The sequence below is a fragment of the Notolabrus celidotus genome, chromosome 11, assembly GCF_009762535.1.
Source record: "Notolabrus celidotus isolate fNotCel1 chromosome 11, fNotCel1.pri, whole genome shotgun sequence".
Lineage (NCBI taxonomy): Eukaryota > Metazoa > Chordata > Actinopteri > Labriformes > Labridae > Notolabrus > Notolabrus celidotus.
This window is the reverse complement of record NC_048282.1, coordinates 17390089-17415000: the sequence shown is the minus strand read 5'-3', so window position 1 is coordinate 17415000 and position 24912 is coordinate 17390089. Positions and strand designations below refer to the sequence as shown.

Here is a 24912-nt window from a genome sequence, read left to right as displayed (position 1 = left end):
CTTAATTGTCCATAAATGGAGTCTCACATTTTCAAAGGTAAGGTGTCAAGTAAAATTTTCCCAGCAGTAAAAATATCTTAACTGTCCGGGGCAAATAGGTAATTTATAAAGCTATGGGTGACTTACTTACATGTCTGGTTGTGTTAGTTTGTGTGCCTGTAAACCCGTGTGGAAATGTACAACCCTGGTCTACTTTACAACTCCATTTCGCATATTTATATATATTTTTTCTGATTGGTAAATATTGTCTTAGAAGGGACACACCTGACTGAAGGTCTAATCAGTGAGGTATTAAAAACACCTTTAAGGGTATACACAGCCATGAAATGAAAAGAAAGCAATGACTCCAACTTTCAAATCAATATAATACATCAAAAAAGTGAAATATGTTCTAAAAAGACAATTAAAAATATAAATAAGCTAACAAGCTTTTACAAAGGCTTTAACAGTGTTACCGTTCTGTAATCATTGTGTTTATGCGCTGTATTGTACAAAGGTAAATGAAATGTCATCAGACAAATGACTCAATGCATTTATTTCTTGAAGAGGACATTTTATTTTGAAATTGTATTTTGTTTTGTTTTGAATTAAGATAGGCAACTTCACACTTGCTTCACAAACAAATTACTCAAGGCACTATGAAATTATATTGAACACTATTTGTATAATTTCAACATGAGTATATGGTATTCAAGGTAGTGCAGAGGCACAAAGGTTAAAAAAAAAATGGGGGAAATTGTCACCTGATTTATTTGTGATGAATTAAGATACATAATCTCGTTGTCCAGTTGGTAAAGCTTAGCTAAACACTGATGCTTTCTTTAGCCAGTACTTTATGTTACAAATACCTCTGCTTTGATTACCTACAAGTTGCAGATAGGATCAAGTACTGTAAGTCACCTACAGTATGTGTTGAAAAATGTTGTCATTGTCTTGTTTTGTTAAAAAGTGAAACAATGTGATCTATCGATTTTTTTAGGGAAAAATTAAATAAATCATCCATACGAGTAACAAGAGACCAATATGTGAGTGTGTTATTTGAAAGAAAAAAATTGTTTAGACAAGTCAAGAAAAAAAACAATGAAATGACATAATTTTACGACAATTGAACAGTGATGATGAAGCCTGGACGTCTCTGTAAAATAAATATCATTAATCCATCATTTTAGTCAACTTCCTCGATAGTGGGGCCCTGAGAGCTACCCCCAGCCTTGTTGCTGTTGCTTCCTGACGGTGCTGACCCCTGCTGGTACAACTTGTTCACAATTGGATTGCACACCTTCTCTAATTCCTTCTGCTTATGCTCGTACTCATCTCTCTCCGCCAGCTGGTTGTTCTCCAGCCAGGAGATTGTCTGGTTACACTTGTCAACAACCATCTTTTTATCCTTCTCACTAATCTTTCCTTTCAGACTCTCATCCTCAACACTGCTCTTCATGTGGTAGGCATATGACTCCAAAGAGTTCTTTGCCACTATCTTCTCCCTCTGGATGTCGTCCTCTGCTTTGTACTTCTCAGAGTCCTGCACCATCCGCTCTATGTCCTCTTTGCTTAGGCGGCCCTTGTCATTAGTGATTGTGATTTTGTTCTCTTTGCCAGTGCTTTTGTCCACTGCAGACACATTCAGAATGCCATTGGCATCGATGTCAAAAGTTACCTCCACCTGTGGCACGCCTCGAGGTGCAGGAGGGATACCTGTTAGTTCAAACTTTCCCAGGAGGTTGTTGTCTTTGGTCATGGCCCTCTCACCTTCATACACTTGGATCAGCACACCTGGCTGGTTATCCGAATACGTGGAGAAGATCTGGTTTTGCTTGGAGGGGATGGTGGTGTTTCGTTTGATAAGAGGGGTCATGACTCCACCTGCGGTCTCAATACCCAGAGACAGGGGGGCCACATCCAGCAGCAGCAGATCCTGGACATTCTCTGAAGTGTCTCCCATGAGGATAGCAGCCTGGACTGCTGCTCCATAGGCTACAGCTTCATCTGGGTTGATGCTCTTGTTCAGGTCTCTGCCATTGAAAAAGTCCTGCAGGAGCTTCTGGATTTTGGGGATTCTCGTGGAGCCACCAACCAGGACAATTTCATGGATCTTGGACTTGTCCAGCTTGGCATCTGAAAGGGCCTTCTCAACCGGCTCCAGTGTTCCCCTGAAGAGCTCAGAGTTGAGCTCCTCAAAGCGTGCCCTTGTGATGGAAGTGTAAAAGTCAATACCCTCAAACAAAGAGTCAATCTCGAGGCTGGCCTGGGTGCTGGAGGACAGGGTCCTTTTGGCTCTCTCACAGGCTGTACGCAGCCTCCTCACTGCCCTCTTATTCTGGCTGATGTCCTTCTTGTGTTTTCTTTTGAATTCCTCTACAAAGTGGTTAACCATGCGGTTGTCAAAGTCCTCTCCTCCGAGGTGTGTGTCTCCTGCAGTGGCTTTCACCTCAAAGATGCCATCATCGATAGTCAGGATGGACACGTCAAAGGTGCCTCCACCCAGATCAAAAATGAGCACATTACGTTCTCCTCTTTTGCCTTTGTCCAGGCCATATGCGATGGCTGCTGCTGTGGGCTCATTGATGATCCTTAGAACATTGAGTCCAGTGATCACACCAGCATCTTTCGTAGCTTGTCTCTGGGAGTCGTTAAAATAAGCTGGAACTGTGATCACTGCATTTGACACCTTCTGTCCCAAGTAAGCCTCAGCAATCTCCTTCATCTTAACTAGCACCATGGAAGAAATCTCCTCTGGGTAGAAGGCCTTGATCTCCCCTTTGTACTCCACCTGGACTATGGGCTTACCATTATCACTGATCACCTTGAAAGGCCAGAGTTTCATATCAGTCTGGACAACAGAGTCACTGAACTTTCTCCCGATGAGTCGTTTGGCATCAAAAATTGTATTGGTGGGGTTCATGGCAACCTGGTTCTTGGCAGCATCTCCAATGAGCCTCTCTGTGTCAGTGAAGGCCACATAGCTGGGAGTGGTCCTGTTTCCCTGGTCGTTAGCGATGATCTCCACTTTGCCATGCTGGAAAACCCCCACACAAGAATAGGTGGTGCCCAGATCAATGCCAATGGATACTCCCTTAGCTGAGGACATTTTGGTTGATACTTTAGAGTACCTAGAAAATAATAATCACATTTTAATTTTAGAGTGCTACTTATAATAAATGGATTGCACTTGTGTAGGTCTAGACGTTCATCTTGCTACTTTTAGCTATCCACCCACACATATTTATACCCTGATGGCAGAGGCTGCAATTCAAAATATCAACCTGCCCACTGGGATCTGATCTAGCTCATTCACACTCTTATACACCAATAGCTTTGGTTCTGGAGGAGTGCGATCAAAGCACACATCTACTTTTTAGTGGAAAAAACACTTAACCTCCTAAGCCACAGCTGGACATGAAAGCACAGGCCACTGCAACTGAGTCCTTTGTTATTTTAACATTATTAAATTGCAAAATAAAAGTTTCTGTGTGCTTATTTTCTCAAACACTCATCAGAGAAAATAGCACAAATTTAATCCCTTGTTGCCCGGTTTTATTAATATAACAAAAACAAAAACCACAAGCAGGAGATTATTTTACATCCTTTCTTCATTTAGAAACTGAACTTCTTTAATGTACTGTAAATCTACTTCATACTGGGGTGCTGGTGGCCTAGCGGTCTAGGCGCCCCACATACAGAGGCTACAGTCCTCGTCGCAGGGGTCGCCGGTTTGATTCCCGACTGATCAACCATTTCCTGCATGTCCTCCCCCACTCTCTACTCCCCATACTTCCTGTCTCTCTTCAGCTGTCCTATGTAATAAAGGCAAAAAGCCCCAAAAATATATAACTTAAAAAAAAAAAAAAAAAAAAAAAATCTACTTCATACTACAATCAATGAGTACATATAGGGAAGAAGTGAGGCATTTTTACAGCTTAGTTGTGATTAGGTCTTTTATGGGTAAAGTTTAGAAAATTTTAAAAGTAGGCAACAACTGAATAAAACAAGTTTTTAGCTTGCACCTTAAACCAAAGGCCTTAGAACCCTAATTCAAATTAAGGTACTTTAAGTCTAAAAATAAATGATTCTACTTACTTTTAGTTATAATCTCTCTGTTGCTCAAAGATGTTGTCTCTCCGCTGAGTCTCCTTCAGTATTCTCCCTGTGTCACTTCCTTGACTGTGTGGTTCTTCTGATGCCTGCTCTGGCTCTGGCCCATTGCTTATATAGTTACTAAAATGTTTCCAGAAGGCTCCAGTACCCCCCTTGACCCCCTCCTCACAGCTCCGTGACTCAACTGATAATATTAGCAGCTTTTGCAGCAGGCCCAGTGCGCGAGACACGGTGAATATTCCAGAGCAGGACAGCAGAGTGGCTCTCTGCAGGCAGGGCTGACTGTGTGGGAACACAGTGAATGTAGCATATAGAAGTGAAAGTGTAAGAGGCCATGAATGCAAAATGTATTCCCAAAATAATGAATAATAACAGTAACAACTCAAACTGATAAATAGAAAAGAGGCCTCATCCTCTACTTTCAGTTCCCCACTAGAAACAAGTTGAGAATCTCTGTCTCTGTTAGATGGACTTGCTTTATTGCTGATTTGATGCATTGTTTTACATACATATTATACATTTATGCATTTTGATCACAGAAAGTATAACTCAAGGTGACCCTGTTGGATCAAATTAAGACAGCGACAGTTATATGGCAAACATAAAGTCTAATATTTTTTCTCAACATATAGCTCATACAGCAGAGTCACAATTAACACCAGAAGCAGTGAAAGGAAGACAATAAATGTACCAGTAATAGATGTGGTTTTACAAAAAAGGAATGTCCATACATTTAAGGTCAGTGCTGATATTTATGTGTCATAAATTATTAAAAGGCACAACAATACCATACTTAAAGGTAGTATCCAGTCAGTACATAAATAAGAACCACTTGCTCTTCAGTCCCACACATCTCAACAGGAATCTGAATGAGTGAATGGACACTTGGTATTAAAAGAGGGGAGTTGTAGTTTGAAAATGTAACAAGCTTGTTCTCATCCTATGAAGCTAGTTCTTTAAAGGAATGGATCCAAGTTGTTATCTTTGCAGCAACATAACACAACAGAAGAAGACTTCTGTGTTTTCAGATGGTTTTAGGATGAGTGTTTAATGCCAACACCAAGAGTCAGGAATATAATATGCACTTACCCTTTCACAGGCTGTTATAGATGAGATAAACAAATCGGGTCATATTGTTTATAGAGCTAGAGATACAATTCATCATTTCACTCTGTGTAGTCAAAAGCACGACTGGATGTTACCTTTTAGGACATGTATGCAGATACCGTTCAGTCAGATAATTTAACACAGCTTTTAAACATTTCTAACACAATATACATGAAAATACAGACATTTTTGGCTCAACCTAAACCCTCATTAATGGAATGTACTCTGAAAATCTTAAAATGAAACATAAATGGTCTCTTTTCCATTCTTACAGTATCCTTTGGCACAATGCGTAAATAGGGTAAACAAATAAATCAGTAACTTTGTGATCTAGTAACATAAGCGACTAAATTAGCACACACATGAAAGCATGCAAGCAAGCTTTTCTATAAACACATGACAAGACATGTAAAATGTTAGTTATCAATACATCTTGTGTTTCCTAATGTTATTATTAATATGTAACACCATGTCTGGAGTGCTATTAATAAGTTACATTCAGCTTAAGTAAAATAATTCCTTCATTTTGCGATTGAGAAAATAAAATAGATATCTCTGTTTATCCAGGGCAACTGTGAGTTGAAGATCTTGCCATCAGACACTCGTATTAATACCTGTGAACAAAATACAGTGTTGTCGTTTACATGGGAGCTTGTCAAATGTATGTGTTCCAAATAAAAGATAAGTTAGAGAATTGCAGTGATAGAGGGTTACACCTACCTGTAATAATTAGGCTTAAAGGGGCCGTTCTTGTTGAGGCCCATGTACTTGGCCTGTTCGTCAGAGAGCTCCGTCAGATGAGCATCAAAGTTTGGTAGGTGCAAACTGGCCACATATTCATCTGAAGGAAAGACAGAATTGATTCTACACTGTGGGTTCTCTGGTTCACTGAATGGTGTAGTTTTCAGGTCAATCACAAGGTGGCAACAGTGAGCAAAACAAATAAGGCCAGCATGAGAAACTGGCCACAGCAAGCATTGAAAACTGCGTTTGTATAAGATGGTTTCCATGGTAAATCTATGATTGAATAACAGCATATACATGAGTCTTTATTATTACCCATCTTCTTGGGCAGGAGATACACATCCTGTTTGTAACGTCCTTCCGGAGCGTTGAACAACTCAATCAGGGCCAGGGCCTGCAGACAACAAAGGCTAGACAATGAATGTTCACATTACTTAAGAATAAAAGGGCCATGTCTGCACGGGAGTCAACAGAAAAACCACTAACCTGAGTTGTAGCAGTGATGGACAACACAAACGTAGGTACTGTGGAGCAGCTCAGATTTAAGAGGCGACCCTGAGGAATAACAGAGAAAAGGTATGAATTCAACTGAAGGAAGTCACGCGATCCACAGATGTTAAGTGACACAGTTTGGAATATGTTACCTCTGCAAGCATAACAACTCTCTTCCCATCTGGCCAGATGATGTGGTCAACCTGAGAGCGGACCCTCTCCCAGGTCAGCTCAGGGCTGCGAAGACTCGCCTGAGGACAGAAGAGACAGATTCAGTCTTGAACCAAATAGAACTCTTGAACCGTGATGAAAAAAGAAAAGGATTACAGGGGAAAAAAACAGAGATGTGAAGGTTTTGTGGAATAAAGGGAGTGTTATTGGTTTGCAAGTGTGTCCATGTAGAAGAGCATCTATGAAAAATAAACGAATAAAGTTCAAACAAAGATTAGTTCCACATTCATTTCAAGATGTAAAAATAAATCGAAGGGTGCAGTTGCTTCCTTTACTTCATTAATAACAAAAAAACAGGAGTTTTTCAGAAGAAAAGAACAGTAAATTGTTGATTGTGTGCAACTACAGGTTACTTTAAGACATGGAGACACTGATACTCAATATTTTGTTGAAAAATGCTGGTAATACACGGAGACAGATTTTTTTGTACATAGAAGATGAAAATACTGTTTTGTAATCCTTGACCTTAGCATCAGTTTTGATCAGAAAAAACATATGACTGATCATTACTAGGAGCCAAGCCCAAAAACATTTGGTGCATTTAGGTGCATCAAACATGGAGCTATGATGGTGAGTAGAATCATTACCACATCAATCTCAGTATTGGAATGTCCCATGTTGCAGACGATGCAGCCATTCTTCATCCGGTCGAGCTGCTCTCTGGTCACCACGTTTTTGTTTCCTATGTAAGTAAAAAAAAAAAGCTTTTAAAAGAGCAGTAGATGCATGCTTTAACAGAGTGGTATCATTATTAAAAACATGTCATAACTACAGAGAAATCAATATGATAACATAACTGCTAAAAGAATAAAATCTAATCTACGTCCATATACAAGGTGTGTCTGCAGTCACATGTCCAGCAAAAAGCTTGTCATGGTCCAGATGGAAAGTATTTTTTTTTAACTTTAAATTATTATATTTAAGTGAGGCGTGCACTCATTTGTAGGAAACACTGTGATTATCAAGGCAGAAGTAATGTTTGTCACTGCAGGGGCAACAGTACCAGTGCAAGTTATCACCACGTCCATCTGCCGGATCACCTCACTCAGCTTGACTACTCGGAAGCCGTCCATGCTGAATGAAAATAAACAGAGTATTTTCTTTATTTAAGCAGTTCTAATACAGTGAAAAATACATTTTGATGATGAATTGTCTTTTTAGAATCACAGCTAACAGGATGCACAACATAGAGACAAAAGCACAACTCTAGGAGCACATTAACAGAGCAGTGCTGAATGCTAATGGATAGTGACTCACCATGCCTGCAGGGCACAGATGGGGTCAATCTCTGTGATGCACACAATGGCTCCGAGGGCCTTTAGAGCAGTGCAGCAGCCTTTCCCCACCTACACACCACAGGACAGCACAGTAGTTGTAAACAGAAGCAGAGTTAAATACACAGTTCTGTCACACCTTTAAAATCCAGTCTTAATTTTTTTAAATAAAAGAATGATTCACCTCTCCATAACCACACACTACGACTTGTTTGCCTCCAAACATTATATCTGTGGTCCTCTTCAAGCTGCCAGAGAAAAGAAAGACGACACACACTTAATGCATCTGCACAACCCAGAAAAAAGCTGCAGAGATGCAAACACTGGTTATCTTTCTGTGTGGTTATTCTTCTCACCCATCTAGGATAGATTCACGGCAGCAGTAAAGGTTGTCGAATTTCTGCTTGGTCACCGAGTCGTTCACATTCATGGCAGGGACGCACAACTTGCCTGCCTTAGACAATTGGTACAATCTGGGAGCACACAGGGGGAAACATGTTCAGGCAGAGGCAAAAATCACAGCACCCATATCAACAAATAGCAATCCTGTGTGACCTTCTCCTTTTCTGGAGCGTCTGACTAATTGATTCCACTGAGAGTTGTACGTGCACAGCTGCAGTGACCTGGAGTTCGGCTCTGTCATGTTTCTCATACACTCTTCAGTCAGATTAAGCTGCTGACCTTTCAAAACTATCCGGTCACTGTGTATTGATACTGCTATTGCTTATATAACTGCCTATGATACTGGTTGCGCTGACAGCATCATTCACAGGAGGCTTGGCTGCAATTTTTTTTCAGGTAAGCGAAAATGGTTGAAAATGAATAAAAACATGATTTTTTTACATGCAGCATAGACAAAAGAGGGATAATAGTCAGTTGGTATAACTTCCTGACAGTAAGTGGGATATACACTTTATGTAAGGAGGAAATAGATGCTGCTAAATGGCTAAAAAAAGTTGTACGATTAACCTTTTTAGACATTTAATCCAAGCATTTTCATTGTTTTCTTTGGTATTTTTTATTTCAGGTTATTTAAATGTTTTAATGTGACAAGTAAGCAAATTTTACTATCCCACTTGTAATAAATTAAAAAGGCTGTCGTTATAGGCTTTCATACACTTTGCAACTAACAATTCAAAGCTGTAAGTTTGGCTCATTCTTGGCCCTTTTTCCAACCAGTCAAAATTTGATCCACACTTAAATTCTCAAAATCAAATGGAGTTCTTGTGTTTCAAATTGTGATCAAACTTTCTATAAATCATTTTATTTTATTTTTTATTTTTTGCATAAAACCCTTAATTGCATCCGATTCAATACCCATCTCACCTGTGCACCCCAGTGACACTCTCCTCCACAATGCCCCGCACCTTCTTGAAGACGCTGGGATACTTCTTGTACACCCAGTGGGTTAAATCTCCGCCATCATCCAAGATCTAAGACACAAACACAATAGTTTAAGATCACCTGCGCTGTGCACACTGTGTATGACAGCAAAGTAGAGTGCAGACAAAGCTTGGTGTTAGATCAATTGTCAGGTCATCAGGTGGTTACCATATTGGCCTGCCAGCCCTCTGTGTTGACACAGCGATCAATGCACCACCAGAAGTCATCCTCTGACTCACCCTTCCAGGCAAACACAGGCACCCCTGCAGGAAACAAAAACACACACACAACACACATCATGGCTAAGAGGAAAGGGACCAGCCAGCTGCATGTCCAACAGGTTCATTAGGGTGGTGTTAGAAAGAGAACACACATGCACTCTTACTCTTTTCATAAGCGTTCATTAAACAAAACTTATACATGTTTTAAAAAAATGTATACAAATGCAACCAGAACTCTTTTAATGTAACTGAGCCACTTATTACTATCACTATATAGACCAATGATTAGCATGTTTTAAGCTAATTCGTCTATTATTAATATATTAAATCTAGGGTGAAGTTTTTTTTATTTATCATCTGTTGTTTTTATCTTTGTAAATCAACAAACAATGAAAAAAATATAATAAAACTGCTAGCACAAATCAAGAGCAAATAAAAAAAGTGATCAGAATTCAATATATTTTACTATACTTCCATGGTATACATATTGTACCGTTTATGACTGCCTATTTCTTAGACCTGTGCTTTTTGGGTTGACTCTGCCAAAGTGTGTACTCATAACTTGTAATTCCTTTCTATGGTTTTGCTGTCACGTTGGAATGGATGAGTGGAATAGCTGAAGACAGTTTCAAACATTGCTTTTTACCTTGGGTTTAAATGCATCACAAAACCAATGCCATAAATAAATAAAGTCACACAAACATTAAATGTCTCGTGATTGATGTGTATCCATTTTTTCTTACACCCCTACAGGATATCTAGTGAAATTTTTCATCTATAAAAGGCAAATAATACTCTGGATTTCTAAATGAAATTGGTTATCAACAGCTATTGTAAACATGTATTGGAATAATGGTCTTAAATAGGAGAGGATCTAACCGGTTTCGGCAAGAGCAGCAGCCACCTCATTCTGAGTTGAGTAGATGTTACAAGCTGTCCAGCGACACTGGGCCCCAAGGGCTACCAGAGTTTCAATCAGGACCTGATAGGAAGAAAATGCAAAATAAAGATACATGAACATGTAGCAGAGATAGATAGAGAAAGATATTTATGTAACCTTTATTTAACCAGGTTGGTCCCATTGAGATCAAAGATCTCTTTTCCAAGGGAGACCTGAGTATATAACAATCACAATGAACAGAATGAGAGGACGTACTGCTGTCTGAGCAGTGATGTGGGTACAGCCCACTATCTTTGCCCCAGCCAGCGGCTTCTCCCCCTGGGCTCTCTTCCTCAGGGAGATCAGGGCAGACATATCTGAGGAGGGGGAGGAAAAAAGTTGAGAGAGAGTAAAGGTCAGTTTTTGTTTGTGCAGAGATAAGAATAGCAGATTATTTTGAATACAAAATGAGTTCTTTCTAAATGTCATGAAAAATGGAGACTGATTAAGCAGCATGCTAGCAACAGCTGCTACTGCCCAGGCTTTAAGCCTGAAGAACACTCGTCAGGCACTCACTCCTACTTATCACTCACATGAGCAATGTAAACAGCCAAAGAGACAGGAGAGAAAGAGGAATGCACTACAAATTACCCAAGATGGAAGAAGAGGTATCACAGAAAGAGAGAGTAACAAATGATGAATAGGAGTGAGACAAAGACCCCGATAAAGTTTCCAGAAAAATATTGACCCAGCCCGAACCTGAGGTCATGAGCGTTTAGTTATCATGAGAAGAGAACCTTTATCAAATAGTGTCTGAGCAGCAAAAAGAGACGCCATTTGATATGTATGTAGGAACAGTCGCAACAGGTAGCACAAAGCTCTCTTTGTACAAACAGTATCGATGACATGTCTCTTATAGCCTCCTGTCTGTATCACAAAAATCACAGAAAGAGAAACTGTAGGACCATTTTTTAAGATTGATACTACATGCACAAGCTTCTCTGTGCACATTGCAAATCCTGGCTGAACTCTTGCCCCTTTGCTCAAAATTTCCCTGCTAAAAATAAGTAGTGCTGAGTGTATAACCACAAAGATCTTTCATGATATGAGATACTATCTTATATTTAGAAATGGGAAAACATTGATAATCTGTGAAATGTTCCTGTGCTGCTGAAGTCAGATATACCTTGTTCTGCTATTTCAATTTCACGGCGGCCAAATTCCGCCTGCTTGATGTTCTTGACGCAGAAGTCAGTGCTGCCGTGCGTGTTGACCTGCGCTTTGTCCCGTGGGGAGGTTTCATCGTCGGAGCTGTCGGTGTACGATGCGGCTGGGAAACAGAGAACACAAAAGGTCACTATTGTAGAAAAGAACACAAAAGAGCCAATTATGAAATATTAACTTCAAATCCACTTTGTGAGAAGCAGAGCACGAGTGTGTGCGTTTGTCTGTTTGTGTGTGTGTGTACACAAAGTGTGTTTATTGCCAACAAGAGTGCAATTACATCCAGACCAAAATCAGATATTTGAGGCAGATACTTACATAAATATTTGAGCTATAAAGATATGATATTAATGAAATTATTTTAGGCTGTCAAATGATTTTTTTTTTAATCATGATGAATAACATTTTTAAACATGTTTAAAATTATATTATTTTGCATCTCCCATTGGTTTTCAACAATGTAAACCAACTCCTACTGGTAAATGTGCTTTATTATCTTGACTTTTAGATTTCTTATTCAAATAAAAGCTGCACTGCTACATTAACATGGGCTGTTGCTTGCCCCCAATCAGGTGCCACCCTTTTGGCAAGCACTGCAGTTAACTTCTTCAATTTAATCTCATCCACAGGTCTGTAGCAAATCACACACTTCAAAGTAGTGCTCTGCTTGCTTTTGTGATGTGGCTGCCCACTGACATCAGTCTGATTAGCTGCACCTTGCAGTACTACTGTGGAGGTGGTGGCTGACAGGAAAATTATGGCCAATCTGTCGTCTTTGATGAACATTTCTTTTCTATATATATTCTTGTTGAAATTATTGTACTGTACACTTTTTTGTTTGCTGCTGTAACTCCATGAATTTCCCCGTTGTGGGACGAATAAAGGACTATCTTATCTTATCTTATCTTACTTTGGAGATATTTAATTCTATTAGACACAAAGTGCATTTTACTTTCAATTGTCAACTGAGTTGTCTGGGAGTTTTTATAAGTTATACGTGCCAGGTAGAAAGTGAAGTTGTATCATTATTTTTCCATCACAGCGGCAGCAGGAAGCAGGAAGACACTGCGGCTGCTAAACTATGGTGTACCAAAAGGGATTTACTATCATGTAGTTTTCAAAAAAGAACCTTAACCACATTGCAATTATTGCATTGACACTGACCGCCCTAAATTATATGTAAAAAATAATGCTTCATGTGGGGTGTGTGTGCATACTTCATTGCAAATGGTAGTATGATGATTTAAAAAACGAGGGTAGAGGTCTAACAACTAAAGTATCTGACAAAAAATAAGTATCTGACATAAAACAAGTCAAGGAGAAGTCTATGTTGTTTCAGACTCCCAGGAACATTTAGATAGAGACCCCTTTCCTGTTTTGTGACTTACAGGGACAAGTTTGTGCAACCCCTAGGTCAACAGAGCTGGGGGACAGTACTAAAAGAAGACCAGATGTTAAGAAAAGTTTGTGGGTGTGTATAGTAGGTCACTAGCATTCCTATATAGGGCCGTCTGTAACAGCAATCAGGGAGTCAGCAGATTTGCAGAGCTGTTCTCCCATGCATTCCAGGTGCTTGTTTGATACTGGTGTTGTTTCTTGTAATAAACGTATTACTATGCAAGCAAGCCAGTGTCACGAAGATTCCTTCTACATCTACACATCACACAACGATCAGATATCTCAAAAGGAATCATTAATGATTACTGTCTGTCCATCAAAACACATCTGGGTTTTAAAATGAAAGTGGAATAATACATTAAGGTGTTCAATAGACTACCTGAGCTGTAGCTGTCTGTGGAGGACTGCGAGATGGAGCGAGAGAGGGAGCGCCGACCCGCCTTGGTAGGGTACTTGCTGAACTCTTGTTTGTCCTCCGCATTAGCAAACTGGATCTGTGGAGAATAAAATGCACACACATAATGTAAATGAAACAAAGATATGACTTACTTAGGGTTCTGATTTTTTTTTCTGTCAATAAAATTGTATGAGAATCAAGAGAGAGCAATGCAACACCATCATTGCACATCAACAGTGATAAAACCCCCATTTAGTTTTTTTAATAATGTTTTCTCTTTAAGTTTATATTTTGAATAAATCTGCTGTTTTAACTCCTAAAACTGTCCTCTCAAAAGGTAAACCACCTGAGCCTGTTTCAATACATCACAGGTTGATCAGGAAGAACGGAGGGGCTGCCTATTTTTAGACGTTCTGTCCTGCTCTATGTTTTATGCTTTGTTCAAATACACAGGCTCCGGTTGTTGCTCTGGTTCATCGTGTCAATCCAGGCCTTCAAAGGGCCCAAGATCAAAGACTTGGAACACACATAAAGTGGACCAGCACACAGCTAGCTTGATTATTTTTTTGACTAGCCTATAATCAAAGATTAAAGTCTCCTCTGTGCAGTATCTGGGATTCTTAAATCAAGAGAAAGAAGCTGGTTAAATATTTATAATGATATTATTCATTGCCTTTGGCTCTTGTAAGTTTGTTACCATTCAGGGCTTGGCAGGCTACAGTTGCACTTATGATCCAACAAATTGTCACTCATTGTCAACTGTGACAGTCTGGCTGTAAAAACAGAAGGAAGCAGACAGATGTCAATGATGAAACAGTAGAAAGAATGAACCCTGAGGTCTTGAGCCACTCAGGACAGACCATGAAGAGACACTAGTCACAGGTCCAACAGAATAATGGAACTAAATTGCTGATGACAATAATTAAAATAGTAGAAAAACAAGCTGAGTTGGGCTGCATGCTGCCTCTGTTGTGCTCAGACCTGGCTCTACAAATAACCAGCACTGTAAAAAAAAAAAAGAGCCTGTTCCAGACAGGGTCACAGGTAGAGGAGTTACTCAGCATTTTTCAGAGCTTGTGTTCTATAGTTTTCAGTCCCCATTTAATCAAAAAAGAGTTTTTAAGATGGAGATGGAGATAGAAGACGACTTTGAACCACTGTTATCTTCAAATAACTAAAAGAGACCTGCTATGACCCATCTTTCTCTGCATGCCTAAGATATCCTACAGGTGTCTTTAAGGCTTAGTGGTATGTGTGCTAGCTAAAATCCAAACCCAAACACTGATGTTGTGTCTCTTGTTTCATAGAACACTACACCGATCATCAGGGTCAAAACAGCCTTGACCTAACCTGCCCTGATGAGGCCTAGACTTCACTAGACCTCTTAAGGTGTGCTGTGGTATCTGGCACCAAGATGTTGACAGCAAATTCTTAGGAGTTGCGAGGTGGGGCCTCTATTGATCAAACTTGGTTGTCCAGCACATCTCACAGATCTCCACTGGATTGAGATCTGGAGAATTTTGAGGCCAAATCACCACCTTGAACCTGGTGTTGTGTTCTTCTGGGCCAACTTCTTCCATTGCTACGTTGTCCGGTCCTGTTGGTCACATGTCAATTGTAGGCGCTTTCAGCCTTGGACAGGGGTCAGCATGGACACTCTGACCGGTCTGCAGCTACCCAGATACATGCACAACAAACTGTGATGCACTGTGTGTTTTGACACTTCTCTATCAGAACCAGTAAGAACTTTTTCAGCACTTTGAGTTTCAGTAACTCTTTTGTTTGATCAGACCATACTGGCCAGCTCTCACTCCCCCATGAACATCAATGAGCCTTGGCCACCTATGACTCAGGTTCCTCTGTTTCCTGCCTTGGACCACTTTGGTACTGGACTAATTAGATACTGGCAACTGCAGACCAGGAACACCCTAAAAGAACTTCAGTTTTGGAGATGCTCTGACCGAGTCGTCCAGCCATCACAGTTTGGTCCTTGCCGAAATCACTAACATCCTTATATCTGCCATTTTTTCCTGCTTTTAAAACATCAACTTTCAGGACAAAATGTTCACTTGCTTCCTAACGTTTCCCACTCATCAACAGGTGCCATTGTAACGAGATAGTCAGTGGTAGTCAGTGGTCATAATGCTATGGTGGATCAGTGTATGATGTTGAATGCATGATTACACATTTTATTTTCTTTCTTGATTACGTTTCTATCCTTGTGGCTTGTTAATAGAAAATGTAAGTTGAAGATGTTCTGTTATGATGTTTTTATAATGACTCTACTTGTGCTTATAGGGGTCAAGCATGTTAAAGCACTAGTATCCCACTGAAAGGTCTTATTGTTCCTCTTTCCTGATTATTTGACTTACACAAAATGTTTAATTTAAAGCTCCTGTGAGGGACTTTGTATTGGTTTTGATATGTATGTCGTAACAGTCACAACACTCTATTTGGACAAAAGCCAACATTTAGTCACTATTGTGATCTTGCTCTAGACATGTTGAAAGTAGTTTTTTGTGACAAAGATATGTCACCCTGCTGTCTTTTAACAGTAAATACATTATCAAAGCCTGTCAGCTGCATGTTGGATTTCGCCTTATCTGACACCTACCATGCAGCAGTATTTAAAGGCATCTAAACTAACAAAATAAAAATTAATACATTTTGTTGCAGATAATCTTCTTTGCTTTTGATGGTCATTAAGAGGCACCACGTTTAATTTCAGTCTGTTTTATAACCAGTTCAAAATTCCTCACATGAGCTTTAATGTGACTTTAAGACTAAAAGGTTTCAGCTCCAATCTTCAGTTTCTGCCAGCCTAAAATTCATAAACTTGTTTGTTCTCATCCTTCAACACTTGTTTTGCCTTACTGATGATCCAGTTTAAATGTATTTGTCCACTGTCACACTGCTGCTGAATTTCCTTGTTGTCTTATTTTAGATGTCCATAGAATGTGTTTGGACTGCAAACTAACGTGCCAGCCAGCATAGTTGACACAACACACAGATGATAAATCCGGGAACACATAAAAGCGTGACCAACAACGGTGAGTTAGGTAACATTTGAGTGTGATTGTGCTCACAGCATGTTGGGACATCCAACAACCATGTCTTATGAGTAGTCTTTCATTTCAGTGGTTTTATAATCTGAGATATATGAACAAGCTTTAATGAATAATAACTGTAAAGAAATTTGAGTGAACAAAGCTTTGAGCTACAGACAGTCCTAGTTGATTGAATGTAGTTTATATAATTTAACAACTTTAAGGACAATGCCTTTATATCACTGTTCTACATCTGCCTTGTGTGAGACTAAAATAGTTAATTTTCACCCCAAATTGGAAAATAACAGCTTTGACTTGACTTCCATTCATTAAATATGAAAGTAACTGTGGTAGAAACAGCTAACACAGCTTTACTCATCAGAATTTACACCCTACAATCCTTTATTTCCCATGCACAGTGAAACTGTGCTTTCCACAATCTTCTGTGTCAGTATAAAGAAACTCAAGAAGCTTGTGAGACGGTGTGAACTCTGGAGCTCTCTGCGTGTCTCTGTTTTCACAATCGAGAGTTCTCTCCGTCTCACACACTCGCAAAATACTTCTTTTATGTTTGCTTTGCATCAGTTGAGACTCTGGAGGATTCAGTTGAGGTTGTGCATGGTCTCTTTCACTGTTCTTCATCATCAAAAACAGACTCATTCTGTTACAGTGTTTACAGCACTGAGGAAAACAAAACATTATTCTGATTAAATGTCTTTTTTTTTGTGTTACTTTAAAGGAACTCTTGGTTTGTGCTGATTATGGCGACCCCCATGGACAAAGCATTACATTTTATCTCTTTGCTGATAAAAACATCTCATACTTCTTCATTTTAAAAGTCTGACTTGCCACTCACAGTGAATATCTGGACTGGAATGAGTAAAAAATAACTATTCAGGCAGTGTGCTGTTTATGACTTCGCCTGACCCCTACCTTCTGGCATGGCTGACGAGTATTTAAAATAATTTTTAGATGTAATCTGTCTTCCCTCGGATGGTCTTGTTTGCTTTTGTGGGTCATCTAGAGTTGTCAACGTTGAATTAAGCCCTTTTCATTACGAGCAAAAAAAAAACCCACAGGAGATTGAAACATAATTTGATGCTTGCAACTCTGAGGCAGTAAACCAAGCACAGGTGAGCACAGGTCACCTCTGCTTTTTGAGGAGAAAATCAGTATTCTGCCTTCATTTCAGCTCAGAGAAAAACACTCTAACAAAACTGCAGAAAGAAGACAGAAAACTTGCCAAAAGTGACTTCAGCACATCTGTGTGGTGGATATAAGTGTGCCTGCTGGATAAGTTCCAGGTGATGCATTAGCAGCAACTCACCCTTTCTCTGCCATGCCCATGTTTGTGTGCCATGTCTGCCAGTCTCTGCCCGCTCTCTCTCTCTCCAGGTCTCCAGCCTACCTCCCTCTGCCTGTGTGTCCTCTGTGAGATGGTACTAGGTGTCCCTGATGCTATTATCTCAGAACACTCCCAAGCCGAGCTGGGGGGAGGTTCCCACCTATTATCCTGATTTCTAATGGCCAACCTGGAGAGAAAGAGAGAGAGAGCGAGAGAGGCCTAAACAGAAAGGTGGGGTTTGGTCCAACTGAGGCTCTCTCTCTCACTCTCTCTTTCTGATTCTGTCCTTGACAACTAGCTGCTAAAGTCAAGAGGTTGTATCTTATGCCTAAATGCTGCTAAAACTTGCACATGTATACATACACACACATACATTTTCACTTTGATGCTGTACTCCAGATTTGCATGTCTAAATAAAAAAGGGATTGTCAGGACAAATTAAACCTTGTTTCCATTAGCCTTCTGCTGCATCAATAACCAGCCCATTCAGTCCCATCCTGCTGCTAAAAATACCCTTTTTCTCTCTCAGATAGCAGGCCAGGTCACAGACTTAAGCTGCGGTGTGGCTGTCGACTGGCGACTGACAAGGGTTCAATGAGGACCTGGCATAAGGTGACATTAGCTACTTAGCCAGGCACCACTAATGCTATACAGCGCCATCTAACAGTGAAGACATACGGACTAATCCCCAGAGATCTGGATCAACATGTGAAAGACAGATTGCCTGAGGTATGTTTCTAAAATTCAATTTAGTACAAATCATGAAAATACTGTGAAGCAATGCACCATTCAAACAGCTAGAGGTGTCGATCGAAAATAGCTGATATTTCCTTTTGTCTGCAAAGGCGCCTGTTTAGATCAACACATGCATGTCGGATTACACAGTGTTGTGTAAAAAACATAAAGACTGCTAATCCTTCTTACAGAACTATGTGACCTTAGCAGGAACTATATCTTCCTGTTATTACCATATACCCAGTCTTCAGTGAATATTACAGTAACCTCAAACTCTATTTCAAAAACAAACACAAAGCATTTAATCCTACCAGCTACACTGTCCATACAACTGTGAAATAAGGAGGCAAATGTAAGACTGCCCGAATGCTGAAAACAAATATGTAGATATACTTAGAAGTTCCTCTTAAAGTGCCAATGGTGGAACTGAAACTACTCAGTACAGATGTGTTAGATTTCTCAGCTTATGGTGACTTTTCCCTCAATGTTAATATTTCTCCTACTTGTAGCAAAAACACAGCACTTTACTTACATGTACTGTGAGAGACTATATCTTACTGAGGACGAGGATGTAACTGATTTACTTTTATAAGTTAATACTCTTATTAATCATTTTCTTATTCAAAATATAGTAACAAGGAGATGGGGTCAACCCCTCACTGTGTTAAATTAATTGAAATTTTTTAGCTTGCTGTGATAAGTTTTTGTTTTCAAGTCCTGAATTTACAATATATATATTTATATACAGTATAGGGATTTATTTTTTTAAAAGGGGAAGTATATGATATGCTTCCAGGCTGTGGCTCAGAGCCAGGCCTACCACCAGGGGTCACTGAAGTCAGACTAAGGTCTCAGGACATGAGCTGGGCCGGACATTTTTAGCAGACAGTGAACAAAAGTTAACCATTTAAAAGAAAAACAAATAGATAAGATAACAAACACACTGGATGTTTATTAACGTATTGCCACATCCAAAAGTGCAAAAACACAATAAAAGAGCAGCACTTGTCAATGTTAGTAAAATGTGTTTTTCTTGCCAGACCCAAGTCACAATCACTCAGCAGTTGCTTTCGGGCCACATGTGGCCCGTGAGCCGCTAATTCAATAGGGCTGCTCTAAGGCATGCTTTTCATATTGCTTTATAGAAGGACCAGATTTGAATATGAGATTTATTTACATGTCCTATGTCAGACCTGTAAAACCAGACAAATGGTTTAGCAATTCATATTTTTTTTTATCAAGAGGTGTAGATTTTCTTAATATCACAACAGTTGGTTAATACAGAGTCATTTGAGTGGATAAGAGTTCTTATATTGAGTATAACAGCACTGGGACTCTATATCAGATTATCACTCCTCAGTATCAAAATAGAATACAGTTAATCATAAGCAAAAGGTCTACATTGATTAATCACACATGCCACTAAAGCAAATGTCAACAGACTCGTATTTCACCAGGTGTATGACACTTAGAAAATAAAGATGAACTTATATAATACAAAAAAGCTAGTCTGCAGTTAAGTGCAGACAAAAAGTAGCCAAAAGGCAAGGACAAAGGTTTCGGTGTTGCTTGGCAACAGCCCAGTGCCAGTGGAGTTGTGGACCAGGTTTTGTTGGCAGAACCAAATGAATAATTTGATAAACAAAAATAAAAATGTAATAGCTCCTTACTTTTTCATGTATATGCTGTTTGTAGAGCTGCTGTCTAAAAGCAATATCACATAAGACAGAGAGCTTGTGCACTTCATGTCAGCATTGTTGTGATTGTCTTCAGCCAATCACAACAATGCTGACATGAAATACAGAAGCACTTTATATTGTGTGTTAAAACTTCACCAAACATAACATTTTTTATACTAGTATTAATACTGAAGGGGCTTAACATCTTACTGAAGAATTATCATCTCATCAAAAATCAAACCCCATTTGCATCATGGGCAGTTTTTTTCAATATATTTTAAATGCTTTTTTTCATCTTTCATTTTGTAATAAAAATTAAAGGAAACGAGGCAACAATTGAATAGCTTTGCTTTAGAAGCTTTGGGTTCACATTTTTTATCTGACCCTACCCTATTAGTTTGTAGCCTAAGGGTCATAAGCTGTGGGAAGAGATTTTTCATTGACTGTACTACGTGTTTCCACATCCTTTTTAAACCTGCCGGGGTGGCAAAGAGAGGACAAATATACTTTTCACCTCCATGAAACCCTGCCATAGAGTCAGCTGTGAAAGAAGATGAGACAGTGAAAATCATGTATGAATGAGACACTTCTGAGGATCCATGAAAAACAGCCCACAGAGAGGAGACAGAAATGATGATGCATGAACAAACTCAGAGTGAGTCCCATTCCCAGGGCGGCGTGTTGTGTAACTGCTGGATGGATGCAGAGAGGAGGCATGGCAGTGGTGTTCTTTGACTCACCCACCCACACGCTCTCTCTCTCTCTCTCTCTCTCTCTCTCTCTCTCTCTCTCTCTCTCTCTCTCTCTCTCTCTCCCTCTCTCTCTCTCCCTCTCTCTCTCCCTCTCTCTCTCTCTCTAATACACACACATTCATTTCCATTTTAATTTGTAGCATTGTAGCATTGATTGACTTTGTTCTGTACATGATGTGATGATGCATCACTCTCAGCTCAACAGATGTGCTACTCTACTTTTCTATGCTGTAATTTGGGATTCTAATTAGTTTGAGCTTTTTTCCTTGTCTGCAGTATTTCTTTTCCTCCTTTGTTTTCTCCGTGCAAACAGGTGGCACAGTTTGACACAGGGCTCTCACATTTATTCATAACACACTGCTTTGTTTTCATAAGCAGAGTGCACATTCCTACTACCCAATATATTTTCAATCAAGCACCCTGAGGCGGCTCACAGTGCACACGTTATTGCCTTGTCAGACAGGAGGTCGGAGCTAATATTGTGAAGTCTGTGAACCCTGCTGCTGGGAAAATGTGTTTTTTCTTATCCTGATCATTTTGTCCAAACGTTGTGGCCATGCTTGCGTGAAAAGAAGAACATAATTTTTTTTTTAAATATGTCACAAAAACAGCCTCAAAAGGACAAATCCTCTATAACATTATCAGCACATTTGTAAAAGCTAGATTGGGGAAGTTTGCAGTTTGTATTAATGATGACCACTGCTGCATGTGAGGTTTACATAAAATCAGACGCTTAATATTTTTGAGCAGTGAAATCATTTTATGTGACGTCTATCACCAATCTGAAGCTTCATTTTGAAGGAATGTATGAGGATGGTCATGATGTAACCATAATATTGCATTCTGTACAGCCTTAGAGGAAATAAAAAACAGAAAAAGAATATTTGAACTCTAATCAAATTTAGTACCTGGCTTTCTTACTGATCTTCCGGTTGTGTAAGAAGCTTGATTCTGATTGGTCAAAACCCCTTGACAGCGGTTATTAACATTCACTAACATGAGCAACATGTTAGAACGCATGCATTCATGTCAAAACAATCCACTGAAAAGAGTTCGGTCACATTTAACAGGCAGATAAGAATCCATCACCATGGAATGCTTACTGACATGGAATCACTGGGATTATTATTTTTTTAAACTGTAAACATAAATATTTTAAATCAATAAAATAATATTTTAATCAATGTTTTTGACAACGTGTTTGTATTTTAAGTTATTGGCTGAGTAATAAGTAGGATAATGTATGGTTAGCAGGTTGTTATGGGGGAAAAGAATCCCGACAGGGTGAGACAAGGAACCGACATGAAGTGGGGGGGGGTCTTGACCACCCTGAAGGGGTTCTTCTTCCCATAACAACCTGCTAACCATACATTATCCCTTACATAAGGAAACCCTATATATCTACATCTGGTCGCATGACTACATTCCAGTATTGATGACAGTCTTAAATCACTTTTGGTCATAAATACTTTCAAACACATAATACTTGACCCTTCAACCACAATAGCATTATGCCAGCACAAAGTGCCTGGATATAAAGGACTGATGACAAAAATGTGCAATAAACTTTTCAATGTATCAAAAAGGCTCAAGAATGTTCAGCATGGTATTCATCCAAAAAGTGTAGCAAGACTCTTATACCTCAATGCCAGAGCAAAGGATAAAAGTCTCAAGAGTGAACAAAAGCTCTGAGAAACCCAAAAGAGTCCTTCAATCCGCTGTCTGTTCCCTGTACCCACCGTCTGCAGCCCGCTTTAATGCACTGTGGTGGATCTGTAATGATACTGACAGCCACCTCAAGGGCCTCTTTCATTATGATGACTGCTCACTGCTGTTGTGTAACAGCCAAGAAATCCAAGGCCTCTTCTCACAGGTGCACCTTGTGCTGCATTGTTTCCATCAAGCTGTTCTGTTTCCTCACAATGATGATGCCCACATGCTCCGGCTCAAATCCAAGGATGATTGAACGAAGGAATGAGTTCACTGGGAACAGACGTGATTCATTTTGACTAATCATATTCTCTTGACCTTACACCTTCAAGACCTGAAAGCTGTGTGGCTGCGATTCATGACAGACTGCAATTCTTCACACTGCAAAGCCTCTGCACCTCTTTAAATAGCTCATACTTAGCGTGCAGACCCCCTGTCTAAGCTCATGTATGTTGAGTATTTCTTTACTTTGCAGAGGCCTTAAATCAGAGGTTTAAGAGCTCAACTTGGCTTATAGTCGTTTCCTGCCTACATGATTTTGGCATGATGCAGGCATTTTAATTGAACAGCGGGCTCCAGGAAAAACTTCAACTATAAACTAGCACCTTTTTGATTATGTCTTTACTTCATTATATTGTAAAAACTGTGACTACACAATAAACCACCCGTGAGGATGTGAACTGAAGGTTATCTTTCTGAACTCACTTCTCAGATTTTTGTATTTAATCTCACCAATGTCATTCTTACTTTGCAGCCCAGCTTGGATGCTGTGATCCCTGAGTGGGATGGCTGTGATGTGTGACGCTGCAGCAGTATCACCCCCCCACAATGCATTAACCTTCTCCTGCTGCTGACAACTTTGGCAAGAAAATGATGCAGAATCTGGCTTCAGCACGAGTAGATTCCCCGGCCTTGCTAGTGTACAGTACTTCACTGCAGTAAGCTGTAATGTAAAGGTGTCTCTCTACAGTGTGTTCTCTGTCAGTGACTGATGGTGAGCATCACATTGGTATCTTACCTTCTTGACGGTCTTCAGAGTGGGGACTGCGGTGAATGCTGCAGAGGGCATTTCCCCGACATTCATATTCACATCACTGCTGTTTTTGCTCACGGTCATCGCTGAGTATTTCTCCGCCACATTCTCAGTCTCTTTGACATATTTCGTGGCTTGTTTAACCTCCGTCTTGCTGTCCACCACCGAGTCCGTCATTGCATCCAGGTTGTATGGATACAGTTACAGGAGAGAAGAAGAAGCCGGTGCAGGGTTGAGTTAACGGGACTTCGCTTTATGTGTCACCTCCTTCCTTTGCTCCCTCTGTTCAGCTTCGTGACTAAAATGACTAAAACGTCGCCGGTCAAACACTTCCTCGAGAGCTCAGCGGGGAGCAATGATAAATGGAGAGATACACCTGTTTTCTATTTCGTCTACTTTACGGAAGAACGGCGCAAGCTCTAGTTCCTGTCCTCTTGCTCTGCTGTCATCCACAGACAGCTACATCTCCAAAGGGAGGGGGCGCTTTGTTGAGGCTGTCACCTGAGCTAGTGGGCAGTGTGTGGGCGGTGAGCAGCCAGTCAGCGCCTGTGTGGAGGAAATGAGGAAGAGGCTAGTTTCTTACATGATGTAAGGCGCAAAAAGAGCAGGATCAGCAGGCTACAATAACGTTAACCATTGATTCTGTTGAGGAGGTGCAGTATGTGCGTAGCCTCCAAAGTTCTGTCTCCTACGAGGTTGAGCACATGTCCCGCCTACCTTCGTTCTAATTGGCTGGCTGATGTACCAACAACTCTGATTGGCAGAGCTTGCTCGGGACAGTATTTAACCTGCGAGGTACAATCAGTGCAAAACTGATCTGCTCGTCCCACATTAGAGGGGAATTAAATAAATAGTTACATAACATTAAACAGCAATACGGTAATGTGACTTACGCAACCATTTCAAAGGGCAGCATTGATCTGAATAAAAATAGACCTATACACAAATCTCTGACAAGAAGGCGCCAGAGGGTAACTGTTATTTAAAGCTGGGGTTGGTAGTCAGATTTAGACACTTTTTTTTATACTGGTTAAAATGATCATTATGTCCCAATGGCAATCAATACATAATGTGTTCTTAAAAAAAGAGTGAAAAAAAAAGCTGCTCTCTACAGCCGGAGTAAACCTGGGAAAACACCAACCAATCCCTGCCTTTAGGGTCAAAT

At 40.0% G+C, this 24912-nt stretch overlaps 2 protein-coding genes across 5 annotated transcripts; both read right to left on the bottom strand.

The window, feature by feature from the left end:
• Positions 1–538: 538 nt before the first annotated feature.
• On the bottom strand, positions 539–4142 carry hspa1b (heat shock protein family A (Hsp70) member 1B). The gene is made up of 2 exons (XM_034696322.1): positions 4078–4142; positions 539–3110 (listed from the first exon to the last, which is right to left on the bottom strand). Exon 2 carries the CDS (start codon positions 3086–3088, stop codon positions 1166–1168), a length of 1923 nt encoding a protein of 640 aa, XP_034552213.1. The 5' UTR covers positions 3089–3110; positions 4078–4142; the 3' UTR covers positions 539–1165.
• A 409-nt stretch (positions 4143–4551) lies between these two features.
• ahcyl1 (adenosylhomocysteinase-like 1) lies at positions 4552–24445 on the bottom strand. 4 transcript variants are annotated; one of them, XM_034696323.1, is made up of 17 exons: positions 23733–24445; positions 13429–13543; positions 11614–11757; positions 10704–10804; positions 10427–10529; positions 9495–9589; positions 9270–9376; positions 8300–8416; positions 8128–8191; positions 7927–8015; positions 7673–7743; positions 7257–7351; positions 6591–6689; positions 6433–6501; positions 6262–6340; positions 5923–6043; positions 4552–5816 (listed from the first exon to the last, which is right to left on the bottom strand). In XM_034696323.1, exons 1-17 carry the CDS (start codon positions 23922–23924, stop codon positions 5810–5812), a joined length of 1668 nt encoding a protein of 555 aa, XP_034552214.1. In that variant the 5' UTR covers positions 23925–24445; the 3' UTR covers positions 4552–5809. The 4 variants fall into 4 exon arrangements, 3 of the variants coding, with proteins under 3 accessions (XP_034552214.1, XP_034552217.1, XP_034552216.1); XM_034696326.1 differs by lacking the exon at positions 23733–24445 and adding an exon at positions 17821–17920; XR_004633062.1 differs by having other exon boundaries at positions 5923–6340; positions 23733–24433.
• Between the last annotated feature and the right edge of the window lie 467 nt (positions 24446–24912).